Source organism: Gymnogyps californianus, chromosome 18 (assembly GCF_018139145.2).
Source record: "Gymnogyps californianus isolate 813 chromosome 18, ASM1813914v2, whole genome shotgun sequence".
In the NCBI taxonomy this organism is placed as follows: domain Eukaryota; kingdom Metazoa; phylum Chordata; class Aves; order Accipitriformes; family Cathartidae; genus Gymnogyps; species Gymnogyps californianus.
Genome location: NC_059488.1, coordinates 5,523,455 through 5,539,464, shown reverse-complemented (window position 1 = coordinate 5,539,464; position 16,010 = coordinate 5,523,455). Strand labels below are relative to the sequence as shown.

The 16,010-nt window shown below is 44.8% G+C and overlaps 1 protein-coding gene across 1 annotated transcript in view; it reads right to left on the bottom strand.

Moving 5' to 3' along the window:
• COL27A1 (collagen type XXVII alpha 1 chain) overlaps positions 1–16,010 on the bottom strand; it is a 212,037-nt gene that overhangs the window by 124,613 nt on the left and 71,414 nt on the right. Inside the window, 2 exon segments of the mRNA XM_050907800.1 lie at positions 4,965–5,018; positions 13,126–13,179. Coding sequence (XP_050763757.1) covers positions 4,965–5,018; positions 13,126–13,179 — 108 coding nt within the window.

The following is a 16,010-nucleotide window of genomic DNA, read 5'->3' as shown; positions in this document are numbered from 1 at the left end:
TTAAAGTCCCTGGGTATAGCTGTTTTGCTGGGAGTGGTTTTGGTGAGTGATTGCTGCTAAAGCGTTGAGTTTTAAATAGTATTTGACAGTATTAAATTGACTAAAGAAAGGATAACTGGAAGAAGGCAATGTCAGGACTTTTGATACTTATTAGACTAGACAGCTGTGATTTCTTCCTTGTCTACACTACCATCATAAAAATAGTTACCAAGCCTTTTACAGTGGCTAAACCATCCTTCTTAACAACTTGCTAGATGCTGTTGCTTTTTAAACTGTGGGCAACAGATGAAACTGCAGAGAAAGTTACACTAATTAGACACTACCAACAGCCAGAGCAATTCTGAGGCTTTCAGGCTGGCAGAAGAAAGAGGCACACTTTATCTTAAGTGGCAGTATTCTTTATTTTCCTTTTTAACAACTGTGATGAGAAAAATTACAATTTAAGACTGCGACCTTCTGACGAACACAGGCTGGAATTTCAGCAGCATTTGAACGTCTAACTTCAGTAGATTCTTTTGAAAATCCCAGTTCAAATTCTTAAAAGGTTGAAAGGTAATGTGTGCACCTAACAGGGTGAGAGATAGAAGTAGGAAAAACTAGAAGAGATTTGAAGCGTGCCAGATTCTTTTGGCAGGGGAGAGGTAAAGCTTAGCACACGAAGCAGCTTAGGTCTGTATAACACCTGGCATAGCTAGGACACAGGTATCCCAGTACCAGTCACCGGCTATTTAACACCCCTGGGATCACAAACAAGTTGCAACCTCTGTGTGCCATAGCAGCAGCATGGGATTCAAAACCAAGCGCCAAGCACAGGACAGTTGTGAGGGTTAATTAATGGCTGTCAAGTGAAGCGCTTGGAGGGAAGGTGAGACTCTACAAAGGAGTAATAGTATTTATTAACTAGCATTTCTCATTAGCAGCACAGAGGTCTAGTTATAGCTAGCTGAGCAGCTTTTCCATGCAGCCTCACTGTGACTACATTCGACACTTACTTCCCACCTTGCAAAGAGTGTAAATCTCCCCTTCTCCTCCTCCACCATCCACCACAAGCTGCAAGGTTCAGGGAGTGAGACTACTTGGCTACGGACTGTAGGGAGCACTGCTGACTCAAGGCAGATGCATCTGTACAAATTCTGAATGAAGGCTGCCTGGTTTCCAAACAGTCTATGAAGTCATGCCGATAATCTTGCTTTGCACGCAGCTGTTATCAGGGCAATTCTCCCACTCTCTGAGCTTCAGAGCAGTCAGTGGGTGCTACGACTGCTTGGAACAGATTAGAGCAGTCCTCAGGATCACAGGGTATTAATTTCTACTCTGCAAAATTAATTTACTGCAGCAGGTAGACACCCACCACTCTCCCTAAATCTTGCCATGTGCTCAATGCAATGACTTTGAGCCATGTAAAGGAATATAAGCCTCTTACATTTTTCCCTGCGAAGTTCCAGATCACGTTAGCAAAGACTGTGCTTTGCATCACGGTTCTGTGTTCAACACTGCTGAGACCATCACACAGGTAGAGAACTCAGCCACAAGTAGGATCACACGTCCCTAACATTAATCAGCAAGATGGCATCAGGGCCAGAGAGAATGGATGCCTGGATGTGAGGGCTGAAATTGCAGATTAATTGCCCAACTCTTCTCACGCAGCAACCACAACATGGGAATTAGCTTAAGCCTTGTCCATCTCTAAGCCATGGCACCTTGCCCACAAGCTTCTTTCCCATCCCAACTGATTGAGCACACTACTTCCTCTTGTAAAGGAAGAAATTGTCGTCTTCTGTTTTTTCCCCTACCTGGGAAAAGTCTAGAGCACTGCAATTTAAACACCGCAGCTTTGCAATCCCATTAATAGTATTTTAAACATCAGTGAGCCAAACTGATGAGCTATCTTGGAGCCAAACCATTCAGTAAAAGCAAAATTCAATTTTTCCTAGCGCTATAACGAGAGATTTATCCAGAGCAGCTAACTAAGCAAACCATACTAACGCCTGATGCCAAAAGCCTCCAGATAAGAGATGCAAACCCGACTCTTGTAATGGCTTTCAAAAACACACCCTGTCTGACAGCTAGCCCTCCTCCCAGTCCCAAACTCTGTTAGGGCATCCTCGGAGCTACATCTAGTCGTTAGCAAAAACACTCCTCCCGCCCCCACCAGCAGCTTACAGGTCATAGCCAGCCACAACCCTAGCCCAGCACATGTCTACAGCCATTTAAGAGGTTATCTACTATAATCAGTCTTTGCTAACTAGATGCAATAGCAATTTTGCAACTGCCAAGGACAACAAACAGAATACAAAAAGTGGCAAGAAGCCCCCTTTTAAGCAGTTGCACATTACAAATTGCTGAGAAAAGTACCATGGGCTTAATTGTCAGGTGGCACGAGCGGGTGTAATGCCACTGAAGTCAGTGGAACCATGCCCAAGCAGAGCAGCAGGAACTTGGCTCAACAGCTACCTACAGCTCTGTGCAAAAGATCAGCTTCCTAAGTACAAGGAATTACAAGTGCTCAGCTCCAGTGATGAGAATAAGGAGGACCCTGCCCAGGATAGCTTCAGAAATGCAGCAGGCCGACAACACAACGCTGCTGCTCACCAATGCAATACAACCGGACAAGAGACATGCACAAACACACGCATCTCTGCCAGCTGCAAAGCCACGTTACATCCCTCGTACGCAGCTGATTGCCTGACCTTATGAGTGCTCTGTTAATTCAGCTGATAAAAATTATGCTCCTGGGTTACTTCCTAAGTGACAATGACTTGGTGTTAGTCATTGTTTCCAAGCTGTATCTGTCTGGGAGACTTGTTTCCTTTCTTGGATTGCTTGTTTTTTCCATGGTATTAACTGCTATCTAGCGAAGACCTAGTCCAGCAGCCACTTGAAGGCTCTCAGCAAAAGAAGTTCTAGTTGGGGCTGCTCTGCCTTGTCGCCCAGGCTGAGCTTTCACAAGTCTATAATTTCAGCCATGGGCTGGGTCTACTAAGAAGATACCAGGTCCTAGATGCAGGCTTGTCAAGCCTGGTGAAGGGCAGAGGCATTTAAAATGTAAGGGGGTGAAATATCACTTTTTTGTGCAAAGTCCATCTTCTGGGACTGGTGTGACACCAGAGAAATGAAGGGAAGGATGGAAGTCACAACTCTGGGATCTGATACACACCTTCCAAAAAGTGCTTCTTATGCAAAGATCTTGCAATCACTGCTTACCAGGCTCTCCCTGCCAGAGGTGAAGTTATGTCCAGGCCTGGGCTGAGCTACAGCTCTCACATCCCATTGCAAATTTAATAATTCTTTTGACAAAGCATCATGCAGAACAGCCTAATCCTGCAAATGGTGCCTGGACAAAATTAAAATATATCATACAGAACGATGACACCAGATCTCTGCTGCAGACTACTACAGCTATCCATCTGCTGAGGGCTTCCTGCTGCCAGACCACGCATCAAAATGGACGAAAAATGCTTACAGGAAGTTTTTATTTCTAGTAGGAGACCAACTGAATACAGCTTTACAGCCGAATGATGATTTCTGACAAGGCATTAGGCTAAAAGTGTTTTAAAAAAAAAATCCTATATCATAGAAACATAGTTTGACTCTACAGATTGGACCGGCTGAATTTGCAGGACTGCAAGTTAGATAAAAGAACTTTGATTTGACTTATAAAACTCAACAAGTGTGATCTGGAAGTCATTGATGGAGAATAAATGCAGAACACTAAGATGTAGAACTTTTACAGCCTCACTTTTCAGGCCATATAACTACACTTTAGAATTTAAAACAGCTGCTGTTCACCAGCATGTCTCCAGTGCCTAATTTTTAATCACGTAGAGGCAGCATGCCAAGTTTCCAAAATCTTTTTCCCAGAGCATCAATAGTGTTCATAACATCTTTGCCTACTGATGAGATCATGAAAAGAAAGGACTCTTGCTTATACCTTTCTCTATGTTTGGCCGAGACATCCCACAGCTTCCTTAGTAGTGAAAACCTCTATTAAGCATTGCCTTTCAAAACTCAACTATTCTTTAGTTGCAGATAGGTGTTATAAAATATAAATCTATTTCTGTATAAACAATGGCACCAAAACAATCCAAACCAATTTCCCAGGCACTTCACAGTCTTTGGGTAACACAAAGCCTTATACACAGGAACAAGCTGGGAATTAAAACACCTTTCTGAAGGGTTTTGCAGCACACTGGATTAGCTCCCCTCTGGAGCCACATCTGTGCTAAAGTCCCACGCAAAGGGAGGAGGTCCAGCTGGGGGGGGGGGTGACTCCCACCTTGCAGCACTCCAGCTCCCACCCGGCTGCAGCACCCCGGGGGGAGCGCGTGTACGGGAGAAAAGGACAAAACACAGGGCTCCTGGCACTGCAGGAGGAGGTCTGCGAGACCTCATGGGAGAGACGAGGACATCTAGAAGGAAGCAACGGGATCAGTTTGGGAGGACTGATGGAGGTCAGGGTTCCCAGAAACTCTGGAGAGGGAAGCAGAGACGACGGAGTTTCAGGAGGAGGAAGGCAGAGGAAGAAGCCGGGTGCTGCCAGTCCCCCTGCCGCTGTCCGGACCCAAAGGTGGAGTAGTAGGTTGCACAATCCAGAGAAGAGAAATGAGAAAGCAAAGAAATCCGGACCTGGAGAGGCTCTGGAGTGGGAGGATTCCACTGCCCTCGTCTCAACATAGCAGTTTGCTCCCTGGCACAGGCATAGCTTAAGCAGGATCCTAATTAGGCAGTCTTTGAAATTAGGGAGAACCACGAACTGAGGCACACAGCAGGGTCTCTCACAAGCACAGGAAAAGGCTTTGGCTGTGCTGCTGGAGGGCCTGTGTGCGAGCAGAGGGGAGGGGATAAATGGCTTCAGCTACTCGTCATTTTGTACGGAGCAGGATAAAAAAAAAAGCTGTACTTCCCCCACTGGGACGTCCTCTGAAACAGGAAGGCAAAAGCTCCTCACGCCAATTAATACTTACTTTTGGGCCTGGGGGGCCAGGTGAGCCAGGGTTTCCGTGGGGACCTGGGGGACCCTAAAAAACACAACAAACACAAAACAGAGTCAAAAGGAGTCGGTAGGCATCTGCGTTAGTCCCGGGAGCGGCAGAAAGGCTCAGGCTGTGCTGTGGCCAGACCTACCAGCACAGCACCAGCAGCCTGTGCCCCGGCAGGGAGACAGCTCCAACGGGACCCTCGTTAGTGCCCACGGAGTGGTGAAACTCGGCTGCTGGTTCCCACCTACCTTTACGGAAGGGGATGTGTGTCTGTCCCCACAAGATGTATCACGACACTGAGATAATCTGGGTGCACCAAATATTCCACAACGAGGAACAGAAACTACCTTGGGGGTCAGGGGAGTCAAAGCTCTGCAAGGAGCCCCAGCAGAAAGAGACAGAGGTAGGCAGAGGGGAGCGGAAGTGTGCGGGGGCGTTCACAATTTTTTTGGTCAAAATGGAAGAGAACAGAGGTAATTACTAAAGGGAGATTGTTCAGCTATTCAGGATGAACTCATTTCCCCGACAGGGCAACCAGATTTTTGCCTTTAGAGGTTAGAAAGAGAATGGATGGCCAGATAGTAAAACAGGGGGAGCAGAAGTCCCTGTTTTAAACGATTTAAATCTATATTTTTGCATAGGTCTTATAAGCCAATGACACTGTCAGAGTATCTACCTCAGATCACACACAGCAGTATCTCCTTTTACATCGTATTTTAAAAGCACCCTGCATATTTTCCAAAGACTATTTAAGGAGTTATCTGGAATAAGCAGCTAAGAATAGTTTATCCCAGGATTGTATACAGCACAGAAGATCCGTTAACCTTTCAGGCAGAAGTAAAAACAATTCTAAGTCCTCTTGAACACGTTCCTGCAAGATGAAATAACCTGAAGATTCAATTTCAAGGGCTCCTGTTCTGCCAAGACTGTGTGTGAGCTTTACACCACCATGAGAAGCACTTTAATGTACCCTCTAGTTAGAAGGAGTACAGGCTAGGGGATAAAAAGCCACTCAGACACTTTCTCAGTAAGCTGTAGTATTTCCGATGAGCATTTCAGCATATGTGGGGCCAAAATCTTCAGGGTCTGATTTCCAAGGAAAATCACTGCAGTTAAACATGCAACTGCCATCCAAGTTCAGTGCCCTTGCTCCCTTTTGAGAGAACATCAGTGCGCTGATGTCTATTCAGTTTTATTTTTACTGCACTGTAATAGAAAATAATGGCTTATTTTATTTAGCTATTGTATCTTGTGGTATAGACAGTTGTGGAGTGCTCAGTGCTATTTCACAACACATGCTCCTCTGCTCTAAGAGGCTGTTCAATTAAAAAGCCGAGGCTGAACTTTTCAAATGGCATTTTTTTTACCCAAACAAATTTCATGTCCCATTCTTAAATTCCTTCCAAATTTTCAGCCCGAAATTCTCCAATAGTTTAACCTGGCTGTGAATTTCCAATGAACCTGAAACAACTTTAAAATTAAGGTGTTTGAGTACCAACTTGTCATTTGAAAACCCATATAGCTGCTGTAACCAGAGTAACTGAGCACCGAGTAGTCTTAAATAAATTCATCTTCCCAGCAAACTATAGCATCATCTGTTCACCTCATTGGGTGGGACACTGAAACAGAGACTTAATGTGCTGCTTAAGGTAATTCAACAAGTCTGTGGTAGCAAAAGCGCTTCAATCCAGGCCTTCCAAGTCTCAAATATGTATGAAAATTAATATTAAAGTGACAGAAATCAGAACAGTAAAGTCTCTATAAAAGATGAGTTCCTAAAAAGCTCTTACACGTAAGCAATAATCTAGGTAGTTCTGAAAAGGGCTCATAAATCCAGACTGCTGCTAGATTTGAGGAGGGAATTCAGCTGTTATTCAACTTTGGAGTCAGGCAGCTTGGCTCAAAGCCCATTTCAGTGCAGTTAGTTGAAATCCGTGCTCCACCATAGCCTGGGGCAGGCTTAAAGCAGAGTCAGACTGGAAGGAACAGCATGGTTTGGTGTGACTCCTAGCTGAAAATGATAGTTTCCAAGAGGAAACCTGGAACATAAGAAGCTCAGCTGCCAATCAAGAGCTCCTGGATAAGAGACTAATTACCTCCAGCAAAATTTGGTGCAGGCTCTTCCAGAGCTAAACCAAAGCACAGCAACAAAATCATAAAAAGCCTTAACCAAAAGGAGGGAAGAAGGGAGAAAGAATCTAGTCCCAGTATCCAGTGACAAAACATGCGATAATGAAAAACACAGGCTCTTGACATAAGATGGAGCCTTTACCACTGAATTCAATGAGACTCATAGCATGTAATCCAGGCAAAGGAAGGTCAGAGACCCATCCTGTTCCTAAAGAACAACGTGGTCTTATCCTAGTGAGAAGTGGCCACATCCTGCTGATGAAGTGACAGCGGGAAGTCCAGTCTGGCACATAAGAAACTGCTGTAACCAAGTCTGGGGCCTGTGCTAGACGTTTTAAACTGCTCTCCTAACTGTGGAGAGAAAAGGGCGTAGTCTGGCAGTAGTCCTAAAAATGGTAAAAAATAACTGATCTTGATGTGTTCCAACATGGTTAGTCCTGAATCTGTGATTACACCCGCATTCTTGGCAGAGGAGGAAGATGTGGTGTGGTGCAGTTAGATGGGCTCAGTAACAAAAGGTACAGGACAGCATCCGCCTCAGGAGCTGTTAGCAATACAAAATCTGAACAGGCAGGCCTTACCAATTAATCCATGCACCAATGTGCAAGCCCCAATAACAGTCATCATACCCTCAAGCTACCCACCCTTGTTTTATTAAACCCGGTCCAATATTCATTCCTCTTCTCTTACTGCGCCCAGCAGAATCACCCATCTCCAACCAGTGCTCCCAGAAATAGCCCTCTTTTCATGGAGAAGCAATTCAAAAGTTAATTGTTTTGTAGTTCTATAGTTAATCGCTGTATTTTACTCACGCTATCCTGGATTTAATTCAATTTCCCACTCATATCTAGAAATTTGGATTCTCCTAAATGTATTTATCATCAATACACTAGTTTTGCTCCTCTTTTCTACTCACGGGATGGGACAATGCTGAGACCACTGAATAAAAAGATCCCACAGCACGTATTATTACTATTTGCACACATGCCTGTTTACCCAGCCCCTTTGGCTCCCTTATAACTGCTGAAACAATCCAATCTAGCGGCAAGCAAACCAGCATCTGAAATCTTCCAAGCCTTGCACCAGAAATTCCACGGAAAATTTTACCATGGGACAGCAATAGCCCAAGGCTCAGGGGCACGGAGACCAGAACAATCTCTGAATGTGTTCTCCAAGTGGTGGTGGGGGGAGGTTCCCAAAGGTGACGGGGTTTGTAATCTCCCTGGAATGTCTTTTACGTGAACGACGCTACTTGAGAACTACACTGTGCCATCCAGTTCATCTCAGTGACACGCCTGGAGATGGGACCCTGCTCACAGAAGCGCTTTTATGCGTAATGAATGGTTCACAGCCCGCAAAAATTAACAAAAGTGTAACTGTGCGCAGCTCCCCCCATCCCTCCAGCATTCACAAGGAGGGAAAAAGTATCCTCCAAACTCCTGCTAAATGCTAGGACGCTTCAGTCCGAGGAATGACCACTCATTCAAAACTCATTATGTCTTGGGGTTTCACTGTGTAAAGCAACTTTTTCTGCTCCTGACCTACAGATCCCACTCTGACCTCTGGCTTGCTGAAAAATGAGCTAAATATTTGAAGTGAAGCCAAACAAACTGTTTCTTTAAACACTTCTTTTCAGAAATTGGAAAATCTTCCTAGTGGAATGAGGATAGCGGGGAACCTCTCCAGCTGACAAAGTCCTTGCTTGTTTTAGGAGGGAAGCCCTGCGTTTTGAAGGAAAGGGAGATTTTTTGCAACCACAGACCAAATGTAACAGGGACATGTTACACTGGGACCTTGCAATCTTTCAAGCTGCTAAGGTTCACAGGAGGATAGCAAGAGCATCCCAAAGCATCAGGGAGCGCATACATATTCTCTTCACCCATCCATTTAGATTTCTCCTGTATTGTATCAGAGAGGTTAAATAAAACAAGAGCAATTGCAGCATGCCGGGCTTTTTATTCCCAATTCTGCCTCTGACCTGTTGCATGGACACGGGTAAAACACTCCCCTTGTACCTGAGTTTGCTCACCTGTTAGAGAGGGAGATTGACTTCCAGTGGAACCTGGCTTCCTAAATTACTTAAGTGTTTTGCAAAGTTTGACCATAGCTCTATTCTTGCTGTCCTGGAAGTGAAACCAACAACCGGACTCCTGTCTGTCATGTGTCAGCTTGCTGTCTCCTTCACGTAGGAGGGGAACAGATAACTAGGATTTACGTCGCACTCGTCTGGAAGGCAGCATTTACGACCAAGCATTATGGTTCACAGTACTTTTCTGCAGACCTGATTAAATCGTGGGTAGTTAGCTGGTCTAACTACACCAGTGAGGACTGGAATGAGTCACAATTTGTGATCAATGTAGATACGCTGGCAAAAGCCCCTCGTGCAGACAGCATGGGAGTAAAGCTAATCGAGTCCCGGGTGAGGCAGGAATAAGCTACAATGGTGCAGAAGTTACTGCTCTACCGGGAGCCCTTTGTTGACAGTTACTTGTAGAGCTTGTTAGCACAGCTCTGCTAGCAAAACCCAGCCTCAGTCACTGCCTCCCCACTAAACCTTGATGTTTGAAGAAATGCAAAGGTCATCTGCAGAAATGAAGTGCAACACACATCACTCGCAGAGAACTGCTCCGCTCGGGTTGCTGTGCACGTACCCATGTGCTACCACTCACATAGACAACCATGGAGAAGCTGTCCCACTACATGCCCAGCAAAGTGCTTTCGCATCACATAAAGCTGGGGAAACCCTTCCTTGCTAAAAGTGCAATACCCTTCAGGAGGCACCTCAGATCTTACACAGACATTTGCCAAGGCACATGGCACATTTATTTGAGGAAAAGCGGTGTGGATAGATCTCTTGCTTATGCCTCAAATTCTTTAATGCAGACATAAAAACTGAAAACAATCCTAGCTGGATACAGACAGAGAGAAAACCTTCCTGTAAAGCACACGTGACCAATACAGCAATATCTATACAGATTTGCGGAGCTCCTGGGAAAGTGTTATTAGCCCTCGCTTCCAGTCATCAGAACTGCAACATTTTTTACTCCTTTCCCTTAGAGTCCCTTAGGCAACAATGAGAAGAAACACCCAGCTTTCATTTGTTATATATCTCTGCCTTCATAGTTGCAAAGAGTAGAGCATAGGTACAGTCTGAATCTGTCTCAATGGGTCCCTGATGCTGAGTAATAGGGTGTAAAATTAATTCCATGCTCCTAAAATGGGGATTGGCTTTTAAAAAAAAAAAAAAAAAAAAGAGAAATTATCATTTTCAAGAAGACTGTCACTATCCACTTTGCTACCCTACCTTGGGTTGCACTTGAATGCTGAGATGTGTCCTGAACACAACCTCTTTCATGCTTTTACAAAGATTAGCATTTGCTATTGCAAGCCAGGTGGCATTGCTTACATAGAAGAGCAACATTCAGACTGCACAGGCAAGTCTAGCGATACTTATCTGCTGGAAATGAGACAGAATGATGGGATCAGCCAGTTTTTTTTCTTACAAACTGTGGTCACTGACCACAATCTAACCCTCAAAGCAAAAACTAATCAGAGCTTTTGTTTTACCCTGACCAATATGGGAGGAGAAACGGAAATAAAAGAGACAATATGGAATTCAAGGGAGTGGAAATACAGTGCTACATCAGCAAAAGAGCAACTTTATAGGCTTCACAGCTACAGAAGGTCATGAGTCAAATGCTGCTACTAGATTTTCAAATGAGCCAAGTAATTGTATAAGCATTAATAATGTAGAAATTATGCAAGCTAGAACAAGTGCAATTACGTCTCATGCTTTAGGCCATAAACTGCATTGGTGACAAGAAAAAAAAAAAATCTTTCCTTTCCCCTGGCATCCAGCACCGCAAAGTTGCATGCGACATTCACCTCCCCTCAGGAGCTCCAGTCTTGGGCTGGAGCCTCATGGGACACCTCATGGGTTACCCATGGGCTAGGCTGGTGTAAGAACTCTGCAGCTGCCTTGTTTGAGGATCAGGTTAGGCAGAGGTAGAACATAAAAATAAATGTGCAACACTGCAGAGGTTATGTGGCTCATGCACAACAAAAGCAAAAGATACAAGAATTCCCCTAAGCCTATCTTAGTCTCTGACAGCTCCTCTTTTTTGCAATGAAATCCTTAAACCCCAAAGAGTCACAAGAAAAATATACTAGAAGAAACACGTTGCAAAGTCAAAACAACTTATGCATAGAGCAGTTCTGTCTCCAGTGCTCCAGGCCAGACATGTACAGAGTGACCCTTTTGCCCCCTCCCAAAATTAGCACAGCCTCTTTACAGAGGTCTGAGCCAAGCCAGGCTCAGCTGTGCTGAGCACTTCCTAACTGGGAACTCTTTCCTGGGCCAATTCTCAGCACCTCTGGCAGGGACTGAACTCAGAAATCCTCTATTGCTCATTGTCTTTCAGAGGTTCATCTTAAATATAGGACAGAGCATGCCACAGCTGGGGAATAACACAGAAAGTCATGACACGGCTTCCACAATGCTTTTTTTTCTTCAGAAAAACTCAAGTTTCGGTAGGTAGTGGAATTTAGATGTAGAGCTGAAATTTGGTCATTCACGCAGCAGGCAGGGGATGCAGCCGGGGTCTCCAAACACGGAGTCTAGTTTGCACACCACAGGATTGCAAGAAGCAACACCAAACAACTTTCAGCCTTAATGGGGACTTGCGAAGTACTGCAAACTCTGGGCAATTTGCTGATGTGGTTGCTGCTCAGGTATTTGTAAACAGAAGACGTCAGTGCTGTACAACCAGTCGTGCTGATGTTTCACTAAAGAACATACCTAATGTGGAACAGATTGTCCTGTCTATAAAACACATGAGCCTGGTACTACCTAATACCTTACACTTGCGGCCCAAACCAGTGTTCAGGTCTGTTGATATCCGTGCCCAGGCTGCAGGGGGTCCTGCAGACCTTTTGAGTTTACTGTTGTAGAAAGGAGATGTGTTTATCTTTACTGGTTACTGCAAGATCTCACAGGACTGTAACAAGTGTCCTCAGGGAATGCACAGCCTTCTAGCTCTTAGCCTCTTGGTTGTTCTTTAAAGACATTACATGGGGTTGAGTTTTAGCCAAGTATGTGTGAGGAAATCTCCCTCTGCTGCCAGGCCAGGATGCTGCCTGGATCATGGATCCAAATATTCCTTTCTTCCAGCCTCAGGCACTTGCATCTTTTGATTCCCAACCCACATCAGTTCAGTGCTCAGGAAATGGGCTCCATGACTGTACCTTGTGGGACAGCATCATGCTACCATGAAAATGGTGCCAACAGTTAACTGTATCCAGGTCAGGCATGTTGCCCAGCTTTGGGAGACTACTTCTGCAGCTAGGCCAATGCAGAAAGCTTTTCTCACAGCTAGCTGCAGCACTCAGCACCAGTTGTTTCCTCAGCACAGCACTCAATGTTCAAAGATCTGCATCAGAATTTAATGTGGGGAGGAAGAAATTCAGGAATTTGCAATGGATCTTGTGGAACAGCTAAGACATTTTGCTCTAGATCTTGAAAAGGAGTCAGAGAGCAGGTCTCAGTCTGGGGAACACAAAAGCTCATCCTTGTGTGTTGAGTCCTTGGTCCTAGACCATGGTCCCACTAGTGAAGGCATAGTGACAGTGAAGGACCTCAAAGGAAGCAATTTGGGAAGCTGAGGAGCGTGAAGGACAGAAGAAAAAGCAGCCAAAGCTAATAGTCAGTACTGGGTTTGCAAGAAGGAATGGATACCGGAAACAAAATGAGACAGAGCGAGCTCATTCTTCTGACAGCCATTTAGAAGCATTCACCCCCAGCCCTTGCTGACGCCAAACCTTAGCTCAGGGAAGCTGCAAATCACCAGTGTGGCCTCCTGAAAACCTTTAACAGCGAATGAGGGAAAGGACGAAGGCCAGACCTCAACAGTGGGGCTTGAAGCAATCATTACTCAGCCACACGAACGTACAACAGCCCTTGGAACAGTAGGACAGGCAGATACAAGTACAAATGGTTAGAAATTTTTAAACCACTTACTCGAGAACCTCTCTTGCCAGGTGGTCCTGGTAAGCCCGGCAGACCTGGTGGACCCTAGAAAAAATAAAAATAAGTATTAATGACGGTTCTATAACAGGATGGTGCTCCTGACTGTTTCAGAGAGACCCATAATACAACTATTTGGAGAAGACCTTAGGAGAAGGGCCAGTTATAACACCACAGCCAGAATTTCCCTTCAACTTATGCTATTACTATAAAGGGATAAAGTGCCATACACAATAACATCTGCAGAAGCATATTATTTCCATAGAGTAGAGACAGAGCGTTCACATCTTTCTGCTGTGGACCACATTCCCGTGATCACAGCTGTGTTTCACACTTCCACTTTCCTGGACCAGTGCTGTAACACAGGGGTAACACAACTGTCTCTCAGCTTCGGAGCTTCCTGCTACGTGCTAGCACACAACAGAAGTAACGCGTTAGCACCTTGGCAAGGGAAGAACATTGTGTCTTGTAATATATATCAGCTGAGGATGTATAGTTCTTGGTATTGTAGATTCCTAAATGAGTTGCAACATAATTGCATTCCAGCATTTCATATTTTAAAGTGGCATGTTATAAAATGTAATAAAATTGGTGTCAATGTTGGAAAGTCTTAAATATGGCTCTGTAATATAGGAGAGGTCAACTCATAGATGTCAGAGTAGTGCGAGTTCTTGGAAGAGGGTGAGAACAAAGCGGAGATACCAGGCGCCCAGCTGTGCACTGATCGGAAACAGGTTAGGAAAAAATACTTAACCAATGAGGTTTGAACTCCTTTGAATTTATTCATTTATTTATTCATTTTTTCAATGGACTGGAGAATTCAGATTTCTAGAGAGCCATTTGCAACTCCTAATAACTCCTCAAAACTTCTTTTCCCCCAAGCCAAACATGTCCAACAAGAATAACTGTTAATTAAAGTGTCTCCCAGAGGATTTATATTCTAGTAGCTTGTTACAAAAGATGAGTTTTCATTGCATCCAGGGGAGGGAAAGACCCAGAGCAGCAGGCTGAAGGATGTTTGGAAGGCAGCCTGAGCTCTCCTACTGCATGGCGGGCAGGAGAGCAGGTCCCAGGAGCAACGCTCCGCAGGGAAGACGGGTGCATTGCATGGAGCGGGTGCAGCACGAGTCCCGCGGCCACGCTCTGGCCCCAGCACAGCCTCGCTCCCTTCCCACTGGGTCATCTCTGTAGCACCTCACACGCACGATCGCCCCGAGTGGAGCCTGCTGCAAGGCTGACCCCGTTGCTGCTGAAGGATTGCCAGGCAGAACTGCTCAGGCTCTGCAGCCTATTACTGGCCCTGGGGAAGAGTGAAAAGTTCATGATCTCTAGTGCAGTTTTCAGGAGTCATCAAGTGCATGATTCAGTAACAAAAATAAACCCTGGAGATCCCTACCCTAAATCTCATGCCCAGGATAAGATTTTGAACAGAGAAAACTTGCCTGAACCATATAGGTAACTGATGAATAAACACTCCCCTAATATTACCAACCCTCCTATACATAAGCAGCAAATTAATTTGTATAAAAGCGATCTTTTTTAAGAGACATCCAGCCAAACTTGGTACAGTAGAAAAAAAATCAGGGGAGGAGTAAGCAAAGCCCAGGGTAGGTCTCTCTGTGCTACTAATTTGTCAGGACATCAAATGAATCATAACTTTTTTTTTCTGTAGTTAGTTCTATCTGTAGTAAAGATGACAAGAAAAGGATTGTTTTAAAAGTGTAAGAGCCTACGCAGCATAGAATAGCTAACGCCCCACACTGAGACACACAGGGATGGACTTCTACCACCATATCACTTACTGCCACTACCCAGCACTGCTGCCTGTCCTGGAGATTTCCAGGCTCTATAGCCTAGGACACTTCATCTGACCCTTTTACAAGTTGCTTATTGCTGGCTAACACAGTATAACTAGTCCTTGTATTAACAACCCTCAGTGATACAGCTGACCCTCATTTTAGCAACATACACAGCATTTTAACCTGCCATTGTACCAGCTCAGGGCCCCGTGCATAATGCAATTATACAGCTGTGCAAATAGACACATGATTGTAAGGTTTTTTAAGCCTCATGTATAACTGTGCTCCAGAATCCAAGCTTTTATTAAAAAAATCCCCTTGCCCTTTTAGTTGGGAAGATAACTATCAAAACATGAATCCAATGCAACTGATGCAGTGACAGTTAATAGAGTTTACCAAAGACTAATTCAAGTCTTCAACCTCTTCTCCATCAAAACCCATCCCCAATCACCCCTAGAAGGAGAAGTAAAAGAGAAGATGCAACTGTCTGAGAACCGTGTTCCCTGCGTACCAGAATTGAGGTGACCTTTTCCACCTTCCTGCTAACAGCGGCTGCAATTGTACTTGGCCACTTGAGTAAAAACCTTCTCCAAAAATGTGGGCTGTTCAGAATAAACTGAAGCTAACATAAAAATAAGGAGAGAGTTAATACCTGCACTGGAGCGGGAATACGGAGTTAAGGGAAATGCATCTAGCTGGAACACCACAGAAAGAGCAGTACATAATTCAGGACTCCCTATCACTTTGCTTTGGTTCAATTTGCCTTTCCTTCACTTGTTTTTTTTCCTCTCCTGAAGAGCAAGAGGAATAAGGTGACTGGGATGAGTGGCTAAAAAGTGCCAGCCACTGTGGTAACTGCATAAGGCAAGAGTGTGACCACATATAAATTAGAAGCAAGCCAAGGTGGAAAAGGACTGGGGTAGCTGGATGAACCCAGGTAGTTGTGAAACATGATGCACTGCAAGACCGCCTTCTAGCTTCTCACATGGTTCCTTGGTAGCTGGATTGGATGGGACACATACCGTGCCTTCCTGGTGACTCATTTCTCCTCTGCCCTGCACATATGCCTCTGTATCATCC